This window comes from Carcharhinus amblyrhynchos, chromosome 7 (assembly GCF_965287045.1).
Source record: "Carcharhinus amblyrhynchos chromosome 7, sCarAmb.v2.hapA, whole genome shotgun sequence".
Taxonomy (NCBI): Eukaryota; Metazoa; Chordata; class Chondrichthyes; order Carcharhiniformes; family Carcharhinidae; genus Carcharhinus; species Carcharhinus amblyrhynchos.
Window position 1 is genome coordinate 13,516,273 of NC_137330.1, and position 20,014 is coordinate 13,536,286.

Genomic DNA, 20,014 nt, shown 5'->3' on the forward strand with positions numbered 1-20,014 from the left:
ATCAGAAACCTATCTACCCGTGACTTAAATATATTTAGTGAGGTAGCCTCCACCACTTCAACGGGCAGAGAATTCCAGAGATTCACCACCCTTTGAGTGAAGAAGTTCCTCCTCAACTCTGACCTAAACTGCCCCCCCCACTTACCTTGAGGCTGTGTCCACTAGTCCTGCTATCCTTTCTGAGCGGGAAGAATCTCTCTACCTCTACCCTATCCATCCCCTTCATTATCTTATATGTCTCTATAAGATCTCCCCTCATCCTTCTAAACTCCAACGAGTACAGGCCAACAGTATTTAGTCTCCCTTCATAGGCCAACCCCCTCATCTCCGGTAGCAGCCTAGTGAACCTCCTCTGCACTCCCTCCAAGGTCAATATATCCTTCCGAAAGTGCGGCGACCAAAACTGCACACAGTACTCCAGCTGTGGCTTCACCATTACCCTGTACAGTTGCAGCAAGACCTCCCTGCTTTTATATTCTATTCTCCTCGCTATAAAGGCCAACATTCCATTCGCCTTCTTGATCACCTGCAGACTGGGTTTTTGCGACTCGTGCACAAGGACCCCCAGGTCCCTCTGCACCGTAGCATGCTGCAGCTTTTCACCTTTTAAATAATAATCTCTCCTATTATTATTTCTGCCAATGTGGATAACCTCACACTTGCTAAGAACATAAGAACATAAGAAATAGGAGCAGGAGTAGGCCATCTAGCCCTTCGAGCCTGCCCCGCCATTCAATAAGATCATGGCTGATCTGTTGTGGCTCAGTTCCACTTTCCCGCCCTCTCCCCATAACCCTTAATCCCCTCTCTTATCAAGAACCCATCAACCCGCTTCTTAAAAATATTTAGCGAGGCAGCCTCCACCACTTCAACGGGCAGAGAATTCCAGAGATTCACCACCCTTTGAGTGAAGAAGTTCCTCCTCAACTCCGTTCTAAACCGCCTCCCCTTTATCTTGAGCCTGTGCCCCCTAGTCCTACTGTCTTTTTTGAGCGGGAAGAGTCTCTCCACCTCTATCCTATCCATCCCATTCATCATCTTATACGTCTCAATGAGATCTCCCCTCATTCTTCTAAACTCTAACGAGTACAAGCCTAGTTTATTCAGCCTCTCCTCATAGCTCAATCCCCTCAACTCCGGTATCAGCCTAGTAAACCTCCTCTGCACTCCCTCCAGGGCCAAAATATCCTTGCGCAGGTGCGGCGCCCAAAACTGCACACAGTACTCCAGCTGCGGCCTCACCAATGCCCTATACAGCTGCAGCAAGACCTCCCTACTTTTATATTCAATCCCCCTCGCTATGAACATTATACTCCATCTTCCAGGTCCTCGCCCACTCGCTTAGCCTATCCAGATCTCTCTGCAGACTTTCCACACCCTCCATGCAATTTGTTTTTCCACTCATCTTCGTGTCATCAGCAAATTTCGTCACCCTACACTCAGCCCCCTCCTCCAGATCATCTATATATGTGGTAAATAGCTGAGGCCCCAGCACTGATCCCTGCGGCACTCCACTAGTCACCAACCGCCAACCAGAATAGCACCCATTGATTACCAACTCTCTGCTTCCTATTAGACAGCCAATCCTCTATCCACGCTAACACCTTACCCCCAACTCCATACACCTTAACCTTAGCAAGCTTTTGTGAGGCACCTTATCAAACACCTTTTGGAAATCTAAAAACACCACATCCACCAGTTCCCCTCTGTCTACCACACTAGTCACATCCTCACAGAAATCCAATAAATTCGTCAAACACGATTTCCCCTTAACGAATCCGTGCTGCATCTGCTCAATCAAACAATTCTTTTCAACCTCCAGCCTGCTGAGACACGTCAGCAGTGTGAAGAGTTCAAATGGAACAAGTATCTTTTTTCAGGTTCCATGTCATCCAAATCTTAAACAGGGAAGGAGAGGAGGTGAATCGCGATGCCCTGATTAGACGATGCTCAACTCTGGTTTTAAAAACAAAACACTGTTTACGTTTAAGTTTATTTATTCGTGTCACCAGTAGGCTTGAATTAACACTGCAATGGAGTTACTGTGAAAATCCCCTAGTCGCCACACACTGGCACCCGTTCGGGTCCACTGAGAGAGGATTTAGCATGGCCGAGAAACCTAACTAACATGTCTTTCGGACTGCGGGAGGAAACCGGAGCATCTGCAGGAAACCCAAACAGACATGGGAAGAATGTGTAAACTCCACACAGACAGTGACCCAAGTCGGGAATCGAACCCGAGTCCCTAGCAGTGTGAGGCAGCTGTGCTAACCACTGTACCACCCTACCATCCCGGAAGAATATAGTGCAGGCTGAAGGATAATATTATAGAGGATATTGAGTAGATCCACATGCTGGAGGATATTGAGTAGATCCACATGCTGGAGGATGTTGAGTAGATCCACATGCTGGAGGATGTTGAGTAGATTCACAACCTGTAGGTCTAGGAAAGGATCCTGTTCCTCTTCCTTCAAGTACTGTGCCCTAGAGGATGTTGGTGACCATGAATTTCCATTGGATTGCTCCATGATTATGTTTGGTACACTACTGCAATGGTTTGCCATTACCTTCTGCAGTATGGCTGACCAGAAAACTCTCCCACTTTTACAGCCTGCCCACCATTTTGCCTATTGGAAGCTTTTGCAGGCTGGTGATCAAGCTGTTTGGCCAGGTTACCAATACACTGCTGGGGAAGGGTGGGTGACATGAAAGCGATCCTGGGGTCAGTGAAGATACAGGTGAAGCTAGATGCTGCAGAGAAGAGGTCAGAATTTGTGCTTTCAACATTCAGAGAGTTTTCATTTCAATTTTGTAGATCGGTAAACCTGGTGAGCCTGGAATTCGTGGTAAAGATGGCATCCGTGGTCTGCCGGGTGTACAGGGTCGCCGTGGCGCTGCCGGAGCACAAGGTCTACAAGGAGATCGGGGACTTTCTGGCCTACCTGGGAGACAGGGTCCACCTGTAATTATGAGTACAATTTGAACTCTATTCATGCTCCAAGGAATTCATTATATTTACACGACAAATCTTGAATTTGCATTGTCTTTTTTATTCCTTCTTTAAACATGACCGTTCCTAGGGTAAAGAGCCTACAGACCAACACATCAGACAAGTGTGCATGAGAGTGATGCAAGGTGAGTACTTCTTTCTTAGAATTAAGTGTCGACCGTTTTGCTTTTATAGTGCAAAAGTAGGAAAATTCCCGTCAAATCTACTGTAGCCCAAATTGAAACACTTTGACATACCACAACCCATCTGGAATATACACAGACTGATATACCATAACTCACCAGAATATACATACACTGATAAACCATAACTCACTATAACATATACAGGCTTATATAGCATAACCCTCTATAATATACACAGACTCATACCATAACCCACCATACTACCACAGGCTCATATATCATAAACCATCATAATATGATCAGACTGATATACCATAACTCACCATAATATACACAGACTCATATACCACGACTCATTTGAAATGTACACAGACTGATTGATATACCATAACAAAATGGTATGTTGATAGGGTGAGATGAAGAAGGGTGGGAGGAGTCTCATGTACGTCATAAACACCAGTATGGAACAGTAGTCTGTTTCTGTATTGGAAATACTGTGCATTCAGAGCTACTGTAGGATTTCAGTTGCTATTTTCAGGTACAATAGATTATGTACCCTCTGCATTAAACACGGTTATACCAGGCATTGCACATTCTAATCAACTGAGGGACCCAGGAGGAGGAAGACTGCTACTTCTGGACCCAGAGAAATGTTAACCCATTCTGCAAGTCTATTTGAACACAAGTGTCTGTGGTCACGATGGCATTAAGCTGAGCTTGTTTGGCCTCAGTCCGAGCTGCTACTGAATGTACAAAGTACTTTCTAAATAACAAAGTAGTAGGAACAAGGAGCTCCAAAGAGTCTTGGCAATCCGTGGATCACTGAAATGAATAGGCACAGAAAATGATCAGTAAGGCTAGTGAAATGCTGATCTTTCTATCTAGGGGACTAGAAGGCAAGGGGTTATTCTTCAGCTCTGCAAAGCCCTGGTTAGACCTCACCAGAAATCAGTATGAGCAGTCCTGAAAACCACACCTTAAGAGTGATATTGGCCTTGGAGGAAGTGTGGTTTAGATTTACCAGAATCATACGTAACCTCCAAGGCCTAGATTATGAAGAGGAATGACAAAATATGGTTGCATTCCCTGGAATTGAGATGTTAAAGATTGATTCGACTGAAGTTTCAAAATATTGAAGGAAAAGATAAGGTCGATAGAGTGAAATTATTTCCACTGGTTAGGGAGTGTTGGACAGGGGACATAGCCTAAAAACTAGAGCCTGACATTTCAGAAGTGAATGAAGAAGGTGACGGCCTAGTGATTTTATCATTAGACTATTAATCCAGAAACTCAGCTAATTTCTGGGAACCTGGGTTCGAATCCCACCACAGCAGCTGGTGGAATTTCAATTTAGTAAAAAATATCTGAATTAAGAATCGACTGATTACTGTGAAATCATTGTTGATTGTTGGAAAAACCCATCTGGTTCACTAATGTCCTTTAGGGAAGGAAATCTGCTGTCCTTACCTGGTCTGGCCTACATGTGACTCCAGAACCACAGCAATGTGGTTGACCCTCAATTGTCCTTGGGAACTAAGGATGGGCAATAAATGCTGGTCAGCCAGTGACACCCATGTCCCATGAATGAAAAAAGAAATGATTTAGTACTTCCACACACAGGGTTTGGAACTCTCTTCCACAAATGGAGATTGAGGTTGAGGGTGTTTTGGAGTTGGGAGCATGGAGGTGGAGGGGGATGGAGGTTGGTGAGTGGGAGAGGTGGAATTCAGGGTGGTAGGGGGTGGTGGACGAGGGTGGGGGAATGAAGAGGTACATCCTCGACTGACCTGTATTTTCTCAATTAGAAGAGTCTGGGATGAGGGAGAAATTAGGTGGGAGATGGCAGATTAGGTGGCATTAGATTGGATGGCATTCTGTTGAAAGCTGCTAGCCAATCTCTCTCGTTCATTGCCACTCCAATACTGGCAAGCACTGTCTCCTTCATGGGGAGAAGATGATATATATTTCCAACAGATAGTTGCTGCCTCTGGTTTATCCACCACCGTGTCCTACAAGAGAATGTTAGCAAGAGTGGTGCAATGTTGGGTGGCACGGCGGCACAGTGGTTAGCACTGTTGCCCCAAAGGTTGGACTTTAACCTGGTGCTGTGCAACTTCTTACTGTGCTTAACCCAGTCCAACGCCAGCATCTCCACATCATGGCCTCACAGTGACAGGAACTCGAATTCAATTCCCAGCTTGAATGACTGTCTGTGTGGAGTTTGCATGTTTTCCCTGTGTATGCATGGGTTTCCTCTGAGTGTTTCAGTTTGCTTCCACACTTCAATGATTGGTTGATTGGCCATGCTAAATTGCCCATTAGTGCCAGGGAGACTAGCAGGGTAAATACCTAGGGTTATGAGGATAGAGTCTGGGTGGGATTGTGGTCAGTGCAGATTCGATGGGCCGAATTGCCTCCTTCTGCACTGTAAGGATTCTATGATTCTCTTCTATGTATTAGGAATACGTTTAATTTGATTTGATTTATTATTGTCACGTGTAGTGGTATAAAATGAAAAGTATTGTTTCTTGCGTGGAATACAGACAAAGCATATGGTTCACAGAGAAGGAAACGAGAGAGTGCAGATTGTAGTGTTACAGTCATAGCTAGGGTGTCAGGAAAGATCAACTTAGTGTGAGGTAGATCCATTCAAAAGTCTGATGGCAGCAGGAAGACACTGTTCTTTAGTCAGTTAGTATATGACCTTAGACCTTTGTACTGTTTTCCTGACTGAAGAAGGTGGAAGAAAGAATGTCCAGGGTGTGTGTGGTCCTTAATTATGCTGGCTGCTTTTCTGAGGTAGTGGGAAGTGTAGACAGAGTCAGTGGATGGGAGACTGGTTTGCATGATGGACTGGGCTTCAGTCACAACCCTTTGCAGCTTCTTGCAGTCTTTGACAGAGCAGGAGCTGTACCAAGCTGTTATACAACCAGAAAGGATGGTCGCATCTCTAAAAAGTGGTGAGAGTTGTAGTAGACATACTGAATTTCCTTAGCCTCCTGAGAAAGTAGATGGGCTTTCTTAACTATAATGTCAACTTGGAGGGACCAGAACAGGTTATGCTGACATGTTGGAACAATGTGTACAAGGTGTGAGGTGTGGGTGTGAGTTTTGCAGCTGTGGTAAGTTAGTGACGATGAGATAGAATGACTGTGAGGGAGGAGTCGTGATGGTTAGGCACTGTTGATAGGTGAGTGATGGGATGTGGTGAATAAATTCATTCTCACTCACAAAGTGACATGTGTCTGTACATAGTTATATGAAGATCTAGCTCGTCAATACCTGCTTTACAGTGGGGGAATGCAATATTGAAAATTTTTGGACTGATTAGTTTTTAGATGTGAAGGAAAGCTGAGAGTTTTGAGCAAGAGCTGGAAAAGGTTAAGGAAAGTATTATGAAACCCTTCATTTCTACAGGCCAAATGAAGGGAAGTAAACTGATTCTTTTCAAAATAATCATTCAATTTGTCTTTGAAACCTTCCAATTTTTAAGAAGCAGAATCACTACAGTGCAGAAGAAGGCCATTTGGCCCATCGAATATGCACTAACCCTCCGGCAGAGCATCTCCACCACCCCCCCCCACCTCCTTGCCCATTCCTGTAACCCCACATATTCACACTTCTATTTCCCCTAACCTATACATCTTGGGACACTGAGGGGCAATTTAGCACAGCTAATCAACCTAACCTCTGCATCTTTGGACTGTGGGAGGAAACCAGGGCACCCTGAGGAGACCCACGTGGACCCAGGGAGAACATGCAAACTCCACACAGTCAGTGATCCAAGCCGGGAATCGAACACTGTGAGGCAGTAGTGCTAACCACTGTGCCAACATGCTGCCCTTTTCTCTCTGTCCCTTTCCTGAAAGAACTAAGCCTTGCAAGGGTATAGTTCAACAAACACCTTTTCTTTTTGTTAATTCAGTTGTGGGATGTGGGTGCCACTGTCTAGGCTAGCATTTATCGCCCAGTCCTAATTGCCCTTGAGATGGAGGTAGTGAACTTCCTTCTTGAACTGTTGAAGCCCATGTGGTGTAGGTGCACCCACAGTGCTGGTAGGGAGGGAAATCCAGGATTTTGAACCAGCAACAGTGAAGGAACGGCGATATATTTCCAAGTCAGGATGGTGAGTGGCTTGGAGGGAAACTTCCAGGCGGTGATGTTCCCAGTTACCTGCAGCCCTTGTCCTTCTAGATGGTATAGATTCTGGGTTTGGAGGGTGCTATTGTAGGAGCCTTGGTGACTTTCTGCAGTGAATCTTGTAAATAGTACACAAGTGTGTCAGTGGTAGGGGGAGTGAATGTTTGTAGAAGGGTTGCCTATCAAGGCAAATAGGGTACAGGTGAAGGCTGGGATGAAGGCACTTTATCTGAATGCACGAAGCATTCAGAATAAAGTGAATGAGCTGGTGGCGCAGATCAGCACAAATGGATATGATGTGGTGGCCATTACAGAGACGTGGCTGCAAGGTGACAGGGACTGGGAGCTGAATGTCCAGGGGTATCAAGTGTTTAGGAAGGATAGGTGGGAGGAAAAAGGGGGGGGCGTAGCTCTGCTGATTAAGGATAGCATCAGGGTGGTAGTAAGGGATGATATAGGAGCCAAAGAGCAGAAAGTGGAATCGTTGTGGGTGGAGATTAGGAACAGCAAAGGGAGGAAGATGCTGGTGGGTGTTGTCTATAGGCCCCCAAATAATGATCTGGAGGTGGGGTGGGCTGTTAACGCGCAAATGCGGCGTGCAGGAATGGAACGGCGATAATTATGGGGGATTTCAATCTACATATTGATTGGTCGACCCATGTTGGACGTGGTGGGCTTGAGGAAGAGTTCTTGGAATGCTGCCGGGATAGTTTCCTTAAACAGTGTGTGTTGGAGCCGACGAGGGAGCGAGCTATCTTGGATCTGGTGTTATGTAATGAGGCAGGTAGAATTGGGGATCTTGTGGTGAAGGATCCTCTTGGGAAGAGTGATCATTGTATGGTGGAGTTTCTGATGCAGATGGAGGAGGAGAAAGTGGGTTCCCGGACATGTGTCCTTTGTTTGAACAGAGGGGAGTACGATAGGATGAGAGAGGAATTGGCAATTGGGGGAGCACATTGGAAGGTAGGTCTGCTGAGGAACAGTGGAGGATCTTTAAGGAGATCTTTCTTGATGCTCAGCAGAAATTTATTCCGATGGTTAAAAAGGATCGTAGGAGGAGAGATAATCAGCCGTGGATAACGAAGGAGGTAAAGGAAAGTGTTAAATTAAAAGCGGATGCGTTTAGAGTAGCTAAGAGTAGTGGGCGAGAAGAGGATTGGGAGAGGTTTAAATATCAACAAAGAATGACAAAGAAGTTGATAAAGAAAGGTAGGATAAACGATGAAGCTGGGCTAGCGCTTAATATAAAAAAGGATAGTAAGAGTTTTTATAAATATATAAAAAGGAAGAGGCTGACTAGGGTGAACGTTGGAGCCTTAGAGGATGAGAGGGGGGACTTAGTGGTAGGGGATGGGGAAATGGCTGAGGCCTTGAATAACTTTTTTGTTTTGGTCTTCACGGAGGAGGACGTGAATAATTTGCCGGGTGATAGTGATGGAAAGATGGTAGGAGTGGAGGGCCTGAATGACATTATTGTTACTAGAGAGGCAGTGCTCAAAAGACTGGAGGGACTGATTGTGGACAAGCTCCCAGGACCGGATGGAATGCATCCAAGGGTTCTGAAAGAAATGGCGGAGGTGATAGTGGATGCCTTAGTGATTATTTTCCAAACGTCGCTGGATTCCGGGGAAGTGCCGAAAGATTGGAAAACGGCTAATGTTATGCCATTGTTTAAGAAGGGTGGCAGGCAAAAGGCAGGGAATTATAGGCCGGTTAGTTTAACGTCTGTTGTAGGTAAAATGTTAGAATCCGTGATCAAGGAGAAAATAGCGAGGCATCTTGAGGAGAATTGTTTGATTGAGCAGACGCAGCACGGTTTCGTTAAGGGGAAGTCGTGTCTGACGAATTTACTGGAGTTCTATGAGGATGTGTCTAGGGTGGTGGATAGAGGAGAGCTGGTGGATGTGGTGTTTCTTGATTTTTCAGAAGGCGTTTGATAAGGTGCCGCACAAGATGTTATTACAGAAGGTCAGGGGGCATGGAGTTGGGGGTAGGGTGTTAGCGTGGATAGGGGATTGGCTGTCAAATAGGAGGCAGAGAGTGGGGGTCAATGGGTGCTATTCGGATTGGCGGTTGGTGACTAGTGGAGTGCCCCAGGGGTTGGTGCTGGGGCCTCAGCTATTTACCATTTATATAGATGATCTGGAGGAGAGAACCGAGTGTATGGTGTCGAAATTTGCTGATGACACCAAGATTGGTGGAACGGCAAGTTGTACGGAGGGTGTGGAAAGTCTGCGGAAGCATCTAGATAGGCTGGGCGAATGGGCCAGGAACTGGCAAATGGAATTTAATGTTGGCAAATGTGAAGCTGTCCACTTTGGTAGGAATAATGGTAGGAAGGACTATTATTTACATGGCAAAAAACTGCAGCATGTGACGGTGCAGAGGGACCTCGGGGTCCTTGTGCATGAGTCGCAAAAACCCAGCCTGCAGGTGCAGCAGGTGGTCAGGAAGGCGAATGGGATGCTGGCCGTCATAGTGAGGGGGATTGAATATAAAAGTAGGGAGGTCTTGCTGCAACTGTACAGGGCACTGGCGAGGCCGCAGCTGGAGTACTGTGTGCAGTTTTGGTCGCCGCACTTACGCAAGGATATTTTGGCCTTGGAGGGAGTGCAGAGGAGGTTTACTAGGCTGATACCGGAGTTGAGGGGGTTGAACTATGAGGAGAGGCTGAATAAACTAGGCTTGTACTCGTTAAAGTTTAGAAGAATGAGGGGAGATCTCATTGAGACATATAAGATGATAAATGGGATGGATAGGATAGACGAGGAGAGGCTCTTCCCACTCAGAAAGGACAGTAGGACTAGAGGGCACAGCCTCAAGATAAAGGGGGGGAACAGAGTTGAGGAGGAACTTCTTCGCTGAAAGGGTGGTGAATCTCTGGAATTCTCTGCCCGTTGAAGTGGTGGAGGCTGCCTCGCTAAATATATTTAAGACGCGGGTTGATAGGTTTTTGATAGGCAAGGGGATTAAGGGTTATGGGGAGAGGGTGGGAATGTGGAACTGAGACACAACAGATCAGCCATGATCTTATTGAATGGCGGGGCAGGCTCGAAGGGCTAGATGGCCTACTTCTGCTCCTATTTCTTATGTTCTTATGTTACTTGTTGCTGGATGGTTTCTTGGGGCTTAATCAAGCAAGTGGGAGAATATTCTATCCTTCTCTTGTGCCTTGTGGATAATGGACAGGCTTTGGGGAGTCAGGAAGTGAATTACCCACCACAGGATTCCTAGCTTTTGACCCACTCTTGTAGTTACAGTATTCATTACCTCCATTATCTTCCATTCCTGGCCATTCTTGTGTAAGCTTAGTCAGTAAGTATCAGACACCTATTGGATCTCAGAGTCAGTTGGAAAAACCAATCTGATTCACGAATGTCTTTTAGGGAAGGAAATCTGCTGTCCTTACCTGGTCTGGCCTACGTGTGATTCCAGAGCTACAGCAACGTGGGTGCCTCTTGACTGCCTTCTGAAATGAGCTAGTAAGCTATTCAATCGCTACTCAACTGCTATAAACAAGTCAAAAGCAACAGTTCAAGAAGGTGACCCACCCTCACCTTTTCAAGCGCAATTAGGCATTCAAATTGCCCTGGATCCCATGGGCTCTTACCTTCTTGATCAGTCCCCCATGTGGGACCTTGTCAAAGGCCTGACCAAAGTCCATGTAGACTACACTGGCTGCACTACTCTTATCGAAACACCTACTCACCTCCTTGAAACATTCAATCAAAATTGTAAGACATGATCTCCCCTGACAAATCCATTCTGACTATCCTATATTAATCTTTGCCTGTTCAAGTGGAGATTAAATATGGGGTTTCTCAGAATTTTTTCTAATAATATCCTTAACGCTGATGTTAGACTCACTGGCTTGTAATTGTCTGGTTTTCCCTACTTTCCTTCTTGAACTATGATACCGCATTATTGCAGTACTCCAGTCCTCTGGCACCTCTCCTGACCCACCTGACGAAGGGGCAGCCAGCGCTGCGAAAGCTAGTGGCTTTTGCCACCAAATAAACCTGTTGGTCTTTAACCTGGTGTTGTGAGACTTCTTACTGTGTTTACCCCAGTCCAACGCCGGCATCTCCACATCACCTCTCCTGTGGCCAGAGAGAATTTGAAAATTAATGTCAGAGCACTTGCAATCTCCTCTCTTGCCTCACACAGCAGCGTCTGACATGTCTCAGCTGAGCTTGGGGATTTATCCACTTTTGATGCCACTACAATCGCTAATACCGCAATGCTAGTCTGTTCCATTATGTCACAGCCCCCCTCCCTGCTTTGTCAATTTCCTTCTCCACAGTGGACACAAATGCAAAATACACATTTAATGTCTTACCTATGTCTTCCAGTTTCACATTGCTACTTTGGTTCCTAATGGGCTCTTTCTCTGGTTTCACTCTTGCCCTTAATAATATACTTATTTTGTCTGCTAGTGTTTTTCATGCCCCCTTCTTCACTCTCCTAATTTCTTTTTATAATTATAGAATCAAAGAATCCTACAGTGCAGAAGGAAGCTATTCGGCTCATCGAGTATGCACTGACCATAATCCCACCCAGACCCTATCGCCATAATCCCGTAACCCCATCAATTTACTCTAGCTAGACTCCTGACACTAAGGGGAAATTTAGCATGGCCAATCCACCAAACTCGCACGTTTTTGGACTGTGGGAGGAAACCAGAGCATCCGGAGGAAACCAACACAGACACACGGAAACTCTGCAAACAGTGACACAAGCTTGGAATCGAACTCGGGTCCCTGCTGCTGTGAGGCAGCTGTGCTAACCATTGTGCCACCGTACCACTCAATTATCCCCTGCACGTTTTATACACCCAAGGGTATTCACTGTTTTCAGCCCCCCATATCCTTCACAAGCCTTCCTGTTCTTCCTCAGCCAATCTTGTAATTTACTGCGTTCCAAGGTTCTCTGGAATTTTTGGTCCCACCCTTTACCTTCACGTGTTAAGAGATGTTAATAGGAGAACAAATGTTAGTGCCCCAAACCTCCGACCTTGTCTGCAGCTGGGAGTCTCCAGTATCACTGTGGTGAATAGAGTTTTGGCTGGAACGCAAAATTGTCCATTGGCATCAGGGTGGGTGTGGACGAGAATGAAGAATCCCCTCCCAGGTGCTCAGGGAAAGCAAAAATGAGCACAAATGACAGGTGGCCCTGTGGGGAAAGTGAGTTTGTATTAAGCCTAACCAAGGAAACAAAAAAAAGGGGAATCTTTGGACCATCGATTCCCCAGTACAATTAGAATAGAATAGAATACCTACATTGCAGAAGGAGGCCTGTCAGCCCATCAAGCCTGCATTGACAACAATCCCACCCAGGCCCTATCCACAAAACTCCAAGTATTTACCCTGCCAATCCACTGACACTAAGAGATAATTTATCGTGATCTAATCAACCGAACCTGCACGTTTGCACTTTATAATTGAAATACCCTTGAATGTCATTGTCATCACATACACTTCAGTATAGTCACTGTTGTATCATAGGAAATCACGGTAATCATCCAGAAAAGTTCCACAAATGTGATTTAGGCCAGAAAATCTGTTCTGATGGCAGTGACTTGTATTACCAAATATATACAGCACAAAACAGGCCATTCAGTCCAACCGATCCATGACTGGTTCCGCACAGGTCTCCTCCCGCACCTCTATCTGTATACCCTTCTGTTCTTTTCTCCCTCATGCTTATCTGACTTCCTCCTGAATGCATTCATTATTTTTGTCCATTTGTTTTGTCGCAGCCACTGTCTTTGGGAAAACATTTTTTTCTGAATTCCCTTTTGGAGTTATTAGTGATTTTTTTAATACAAATAGCAACGCCTCTATCAAATCTTGAAGAGTGCACCCCACAGAGATCTCTGTTTTTGGAGTAAAGTGTTTCAGCCTGTTCAGTCTTTCCCATTAGGTGTACCTCTCATTTTTGGTGTTATCCCAGTAGATCTTCTCAGCAGAGTCTCCGGTGTATCTAGGTCAGCCTTCAGCTTGGGGAGGGTCACATGCGGCCCATCTGAGTGTGGTCCATGAGACATTTTGTTGACTGTTGTTGACATGCAGAATTGCCATATTCTGCTAATGTTGTCCACTCCCAATTTTTTTCCTCCCGGTATGACTGAAGTGATACACACGTTAAAGCAAGGGTAAGTGAGGTGAGATGTGTGCTGATTACTCACAACATTGACTGTGAGAGCTGTGCATTCCCTCTGCGTCCAAAACACAAATATTTGTTTTGTTCTTACTGTTTGAAGTTGGTGATATGTCTATTAATATATGCGATTAAGCATTTTCTATAACTCATTACGAAATATTCGGTGTGGATAGCACCTGGGTGGAATTGTTGCTAGTACAGGTTTGATGGGCCAAATGGTCTCCTTCTACACTGTAGAGAGTCGCTGATCTTATGAACTATACCCCATTGCTTTGTTTGCAATTTTGTTAATGCCATTATGAACCTTCACTGTTACTTTTAATGATTTTATTTGATTTATTATTGTCACATGTATTAGTAAACAGTGAAAAGTAGTGTTTCTTGTAAGCTGTACAGACAAATCATACTGTTCATAGCGTACATAGGGGAGAAGGAAAGGAGAGGGTGCAAATGTAGTGTTACAACCATAGCTAATATGAGAAAGAGCAACCTAGTATGAGGTAGGTCCATTCAAAAGCCTGATGGCAGCAGGGAAGAAGCTGTTTTTGAGTCAGTTGGTATGTGACCCCAGACGTTTGTATCTTTTTCCCGACGGAAGAAGGTGGAAGAGAGAATATCCGTGATGCATAGGGTCCTTGATTATGCTGGCTGCTTTTCTGAGGCAGCGGGAAGTGTAGACAGTGTGGATGGGTGGGAGAGTAGTTTGAGTGATGCACCCTTCATAACCCTTCGTAGTTTACTGTGGTCTTGGACAAAGCAGGAGCCTTACAAAGCTGTGGTACAACTGGAAAGAATGCTTTTTATGGTACATCTGTAGAAGTTTGTGGGAGTTGTAGCAGACATGCCAAATATCCTTTGTCTCCTGAGAAAGTAGAGACATTGGTGGGCTTTCTTAACTATAGTGTCGGCATGGGGGGACCAGGACAGGTTTTGGTGCTCTGGACCATTAAAAACCTGAAGATCTCGATCATTTCTGCTTTGTCCCCATTGATGTAGACAGGGGCATGCCCTCCATTATGCTTCCTGAAGTTGATGATCATCTCCTTTGTTTTGTTGACATTGAAGGAGAGATTATTGTCGTTCACCAGATTCTCTATCTCGTTCCTGTACTCGGTCTCGACATTATGGTGGTGTCATCAACAAACTTGAAAATCGAGTTAAAGGGGAATTTGGCCACACAGTCAGAGGTATATAAGGAGTATAGTGAAGGGCTGAGGACACAACCTTGTGGAGCACCGGTGTTGAGGATGATTGTGGAGGATGTGTTGTTGAATCTCCTTACTGACTGCGATCTGTAGTTAGGAAGTCTAGGCTTCATATTTGCATAATCTGTAACTCCAGATCCATCTGTTTCTGTATCCCAGTTAGACATAGGAATATGCGACCTCTTTATTCTTCCTAGTAGAATGCACCACCATCTATATTGAAGTAAATTTGTAAATTTATGCACCATTCTGCAACTTCATGGCTTCCTGTAATGTTGAGTCTCCTCTTATATTAACAACTACCCCACCTCCCCCAATTTAGTGTCGCCCATAAATTTTGAAATTGAATTTGCCGTACTCAAGGCTATATTACTGATTTTATATCAGTGTAAATGGAAGTACACCTCAACAGGTGAACCTAATACCTGATGACTTGATCTTGTATGCAATTAGATTGCTGATATCAAATAAAAGAACTAATTCAATAGATCACAGCTCAGTAAAACCGTTTCACAATTAACTCATCTTTCCATGAGAATGTTTCATCATCAGAAAAGATTCACTTTATTGAGAGCAAAGGTATTAGGATTTTGAAGCGGTTCAGTGAGGGGAATGAAATGCATTCATTCCAACAGAATGTAGAACCAGAGTAGTTAAGATGGACGGCGATTGGGCAGGCACTCAAGGGAGAAAGGAATAGAAGGATATATTGATAAGGTTTGATCAAAAGAGATGGCAGGAGGCTCATGAGAATAAATAAATACTGGCATGGACCAATTGGGCTGAATGGCCCATTTCTGTGCAATTACATTAGTGTAGACTATACTGTCAAGCAATATCCACCAGGAATACAACATACATTTAATTGTTCCTTGTTGGTATTATGGGTGGAGTTTTAAGGATAAGCACTCGCCATCCTGAGAGTCAGCACATAATGTGTTACCGCCAACACTTGAACTCTCACTGCTATTTAACGCTCACTTGAGCATTGATTGGCAGTGGGTGGGACTCCTGTCCACCTTTGGAAGGAAGTCCTGTCGGTGAGAGCTGTTGGCCAACCTGATTGGCTGACAGCTCTCCAACCCATCCAGGCACAACGCTGAATGGTCAGAAGAGGTACTGCCTAGAATTTAATCTCAAGGTAACTCCCAGGATGCCTGGAGGCTGACAAGGAAGGGGATGTCCTGGGAGGTGATTGTAACATTGGTGGGAGGGAGACTTGGAGCTTCAAGGTCCCAGAAGGAAGGGTGCCCCCAGGAGCCATCAGAGTGATACACACCACTTCCTCCTTCTATGCCTGAGATGGAGAAAAGTTTATTTCTCTGTTTCCCACCCTACTTGCGCTTACTCCTGTCAGCCTACAATTAATAGATGAAAGGAGGGTTTCCCGCCCAAGGCCTTGCCCGCAGGCAGGATCCGAGTGGGGAATCCCTTCAGTGCAATTTTCCAACTCATCCCTCACCTTCAGCGCCTTGGGGAGCATAAACTTCCGCCCCACGTGTTTTGTTCACATACAGTAACTTACATATTTGTATTCTCCTTCAGAACACTTGGCTCATTTAGCTGCCAGCCTCCGACGACCAGAATCTGGTATCATGGGTTTGCCTGGGCGCCCTGGACCACCTGGACCCCCAGGCCCAGCTGGAGACAATGGCTTCCCTGGACAACCAGGGCCTCGTGGTCTGACTGGCCTGAAAGGCCCATCTGGTATAATCGGCTACAAAGGACAGAAAGGTAAGATGAAGCAAAACAGCGCAACACTCAAAACTCTTTCTTTAAGATTGACATATGATGGCGATGTATTTCCATAAGATATACCAAAAACATAAGATTTTGTACCATTAAGAACCTATCAGAATAAGTGCTCTCTCTTGAATTAGCTGGTGCAGTATTGATATCCTCAAGGATGTCTCAGTGTTTGGTGTATTGAGATAAGGCACTTTTATCACCCCCTTAGCGCTATATACTCACCTGAAATTTGTTTAATTCTTTATAATCTTTTTTGATTTTCCTTCCTAACGTAATCTATAGACATATTAAACTATTCTTGGTGTCATCGAACCACTTAATCTTGCCCTACATCGTACTACTTCCAAATGGGCTAGCTTGCTCCAAATAGTTCTCTTCATATATGTTATTATTGCACCATGTAGAACTGAAATAACAAAATGTGCTTGCTGTATGATTTCAAATCCTTTCTTAAGCTCATACAGTTAGTCCATAACGGTGGCTATTTTGCTTGTTGCATTCTCTTATCTAACATCGATTTCTGTACAGGTGAACCTGGTGAGAAGGGCGATAGAGGCCTGCCAGGAAGAGGACCCAGGGGGTTGCCAGGACAACAAGGCCTACCAGGTATGGGCAAACCAGGCAAATATCCCTGCTAGCTTCATTTTACTGTTTTCACTTTGGTTAGAAAGTTCTGACGACAGCTTTTTGCTGTGACTCTTGTATTTGTGTTTCATTGTACATAAGAATTCATCCTTTATGTCAAGTCTCATCAGGATATTCAATGTTTTAATGAGATCAATGAGAGTTCTTCTAAACTCCACTGAGTACAGGCAAAACCTGCTCAACCATACTTCTTAAAATAAGCCCTTCATCCCAGGAATGAATTGAATAAACTTTCTCGGAATCATTTCAATTGCATTTATATATTTTTTCAATATGTAGACCAAAACTGTACACAGATGTGGTCTCACCAAGATCCTGTAGAGCTTAAGTAAAACTTGCATAGTTTTATATTCCATTCTCTTTACATTAAACACCACATTCCATTTGTCTCCCTAATCACTTACTGATTTGATTTGATTTATTATTGTCACATATATTGGGATACAATGAAAAGTATTGTTTCTTGTGTGCTCTGCAGACAAAGCATACCGTTCATAGAGTACATAGGGGAGAAGGAAAGGAGCGGGTGCAGAATGTAGGCTTACAGTCATAGCTGGGGTGTAGAGAAAGATCAACTTAATATAAGGTAGGTCCATTCAAAAGTCTGGTGGCAGCAGGGAAGAAGTTGTTCTCGAGTCAGTTGATAAGTAATTTCAGACTTTTGTATCTGTTCCTGCAACCTAACTTCCTTTACTAGGTATCCCAGATTCCTCAATACCTGAGAGTTCTGAAGTCTTGCTCCATTTAACTAGTACAGTTTTACTATTCTTCCTGCCTAAGTGACCAAGTTCCCGTATTCCTGGATCATAGCCGACCTGCTGAATATATGTCCACTCACTTAACCTATCTTTGTAGACACTTTACCTACTGTCCACAATTTACGGTCCTACTTATCTAGCTACCATATATTTGGTACCTTCATCCAATTCATTGATATAGATTGTAAATAGTTCTGGCCCTGACATTGATCCTAGCTTCCCAGGCCAAAAAAAGATCCATTTATTCTAACTCTGTTTTCTGCTAGCTAATACCCCCTACACCATGAGCTCATGCTTTTTATAGTTACCTTTCATGTGGCATCTTATCAAAAGAACAACACAGCACAGGAAACAGGCCCTTCGGCCGTACAAGCCGGCGCCACCCATTTTAACATTTAGTGAGTGCCTCATTCCCATCCTTCTACTACCTATGACTTTTGTCTACGCCTCTTGGACTCCATAATAAAGGGGTGCAAATTTAGAGAATTATATGTGCACCAGATTAAGGGAGGTCTAATTTGGTGTTAACAAATTGTCCCTAATCAGCCTAAAAGCATGTTTTTGGGGTGTGGGAGGAAACTGGAGCACCCGGAGAAAACCCATGCAAGCACGGGGAGAATGTGCAAACTTCCACAGACACCGACCCAAGTCGGAGATCCAACCCAGGTCCATGTATCTGCACAGCAAACAGTGATAGTCACTAAGCTGTCGTGTTGCCTGTCAGTTGGTCCAGTTTAAGCGTACACTAACGATGTGAAGCGCTAGGCAACTCTCGAAGCAACATTCAAGAGCAGCCCTTGCACGACCCACTGCGTGTATGCCCCTTGTTAGTCAACAAGGCGGACTGAATCACCTGTGGATGTAAAAAAAGACATCAATCAACATACACAGCCTATACAGACATTAACAGAAAATCCCCAGAAGCTCAAACGTAAGAGACAAGTAAGCCATAAAATATGTTGGACGGCCCATAGGAATCTATTGATTCCCAGGAACGTCCTGAGGCTCTTGATCCTTAACTAGAACATTCTTTTGTATCCCTCCATCTCTAGTCTGCACATGTGCTTATCTAGATAAGCCTTAAACAACTCTAGCGTGCCTGCCTCCACCCCCCCTACTTGGCAGTGCATTCCAGGCCCCCACCACCCTCTGTGTGAAAAACCTCCCTCTAACATCTGAATTATACCTCACCCCTCTAACCCTAAGCCTGTGGCCCCTCGTGATTTTCGTATCCAACCTGGGAAAAAGCTTCCCACTGTTCACTCTATCTATACCCTTCATAATCTTATACACCTCTATTAGGTCTCCCCTCATTCTCTGTCTTTCCAGGGAGAACAGCCCCAATTTGCCCAATATCTCCTCATAGCTAAGACCTTCCATACCAGGCAGCATCCTGGTAAACCTCCTCTGCACTCTCTCCAGGGTCTCCATGTCCTTCCGGTAGTGCGGTGACCAGAACTGGACGCAGTACTCCAAATGCAGTCTAACCAACTTTCTATACAACTGCAACATTAGGTGTCAGCTTTTATACTCTATACTCCTTCCTATAAAGGCAAGCATACTATATGCCTTCTTCACCACCTCCTCCACCTGTGCTGCCACCTTCAAGGACTTGTGAACTTGCACACCTAGGTCCCTCTGCGTTTCTATGCTCTTAATAGTCCTACCATTTATTGTATAACTCCCCCCTACATTATTTCTTCCAAAATGTATCACCTTGCATTTATCTGGATTAAATTTCATCTGCCATTTCTCCGCCCAATTTACCAGCCTATCTATATCCTGCTGTATTGTCTGACACTGTTCATCACTATCAGCAAGTCCAGCCATCTTCGTGTCATCTGCAGACTTGCTGATCACACCAGTTACTCCCTCTTCCAAATGATTTATATATATTACAAATAGCAAAGGTCCCAGTATGGAGCCCTGCGGCACACCACTGGTCACAGACCTTCAGCTAGAAAAAGATCCTCCCACTGCTAGCCTCTGTCTCCTGTTGCCAAGCCAGTTTTCAATCCATCTAGCCACCTGTCCTTGTATCCTATGAGCCTTAACCTTATTCACCAACCTACTATGAAGGACTTTGTCAAACGCCTTACTGAAAGTCCATATGGACGATTCCATGGCTCGTCCTTTGTCAACCGTTTTTTCACCTCCTCAAAAAATTCTACCAGATTCGTAAGGCACGACCTCCCCTTTACAAAGCCGTGTTGCCTGTCA

The 20,014-nt window shown here is 44.7% G+C and overlaps 1 protein-coding gene across 1 annotated transcript in view; it reads left to right on the plus strand.

The window, feature by feature from the left end:
• Positions 1-20,014, plus strand: part of col9a1b (collagen, type IX, alpha 1b) — a 123,637-nt gene that overhangs the window by 99,088 nt on the left and 4,535 nt on the right. The window contains exons 28-31 of the mRNA XM_080193166.1: positions 2,816-2,962; positions 3,081-3,135; positions 16,188-16,376; positions 16,920-16,997. Of these exons, the coding sequence (XP_080049292.1) occupies positions 2,816-2,962; positions 3,081-3,135; positions 16,188-16,376; positions 16,920-16,997 (469 nt within the window). The remainder of the gene's footprint in view (positions 1-2,815; positions 2,963-3,080; positions 3,136-16,187; positions 16,377-16,919; positions 16,998-20,014) is intronic.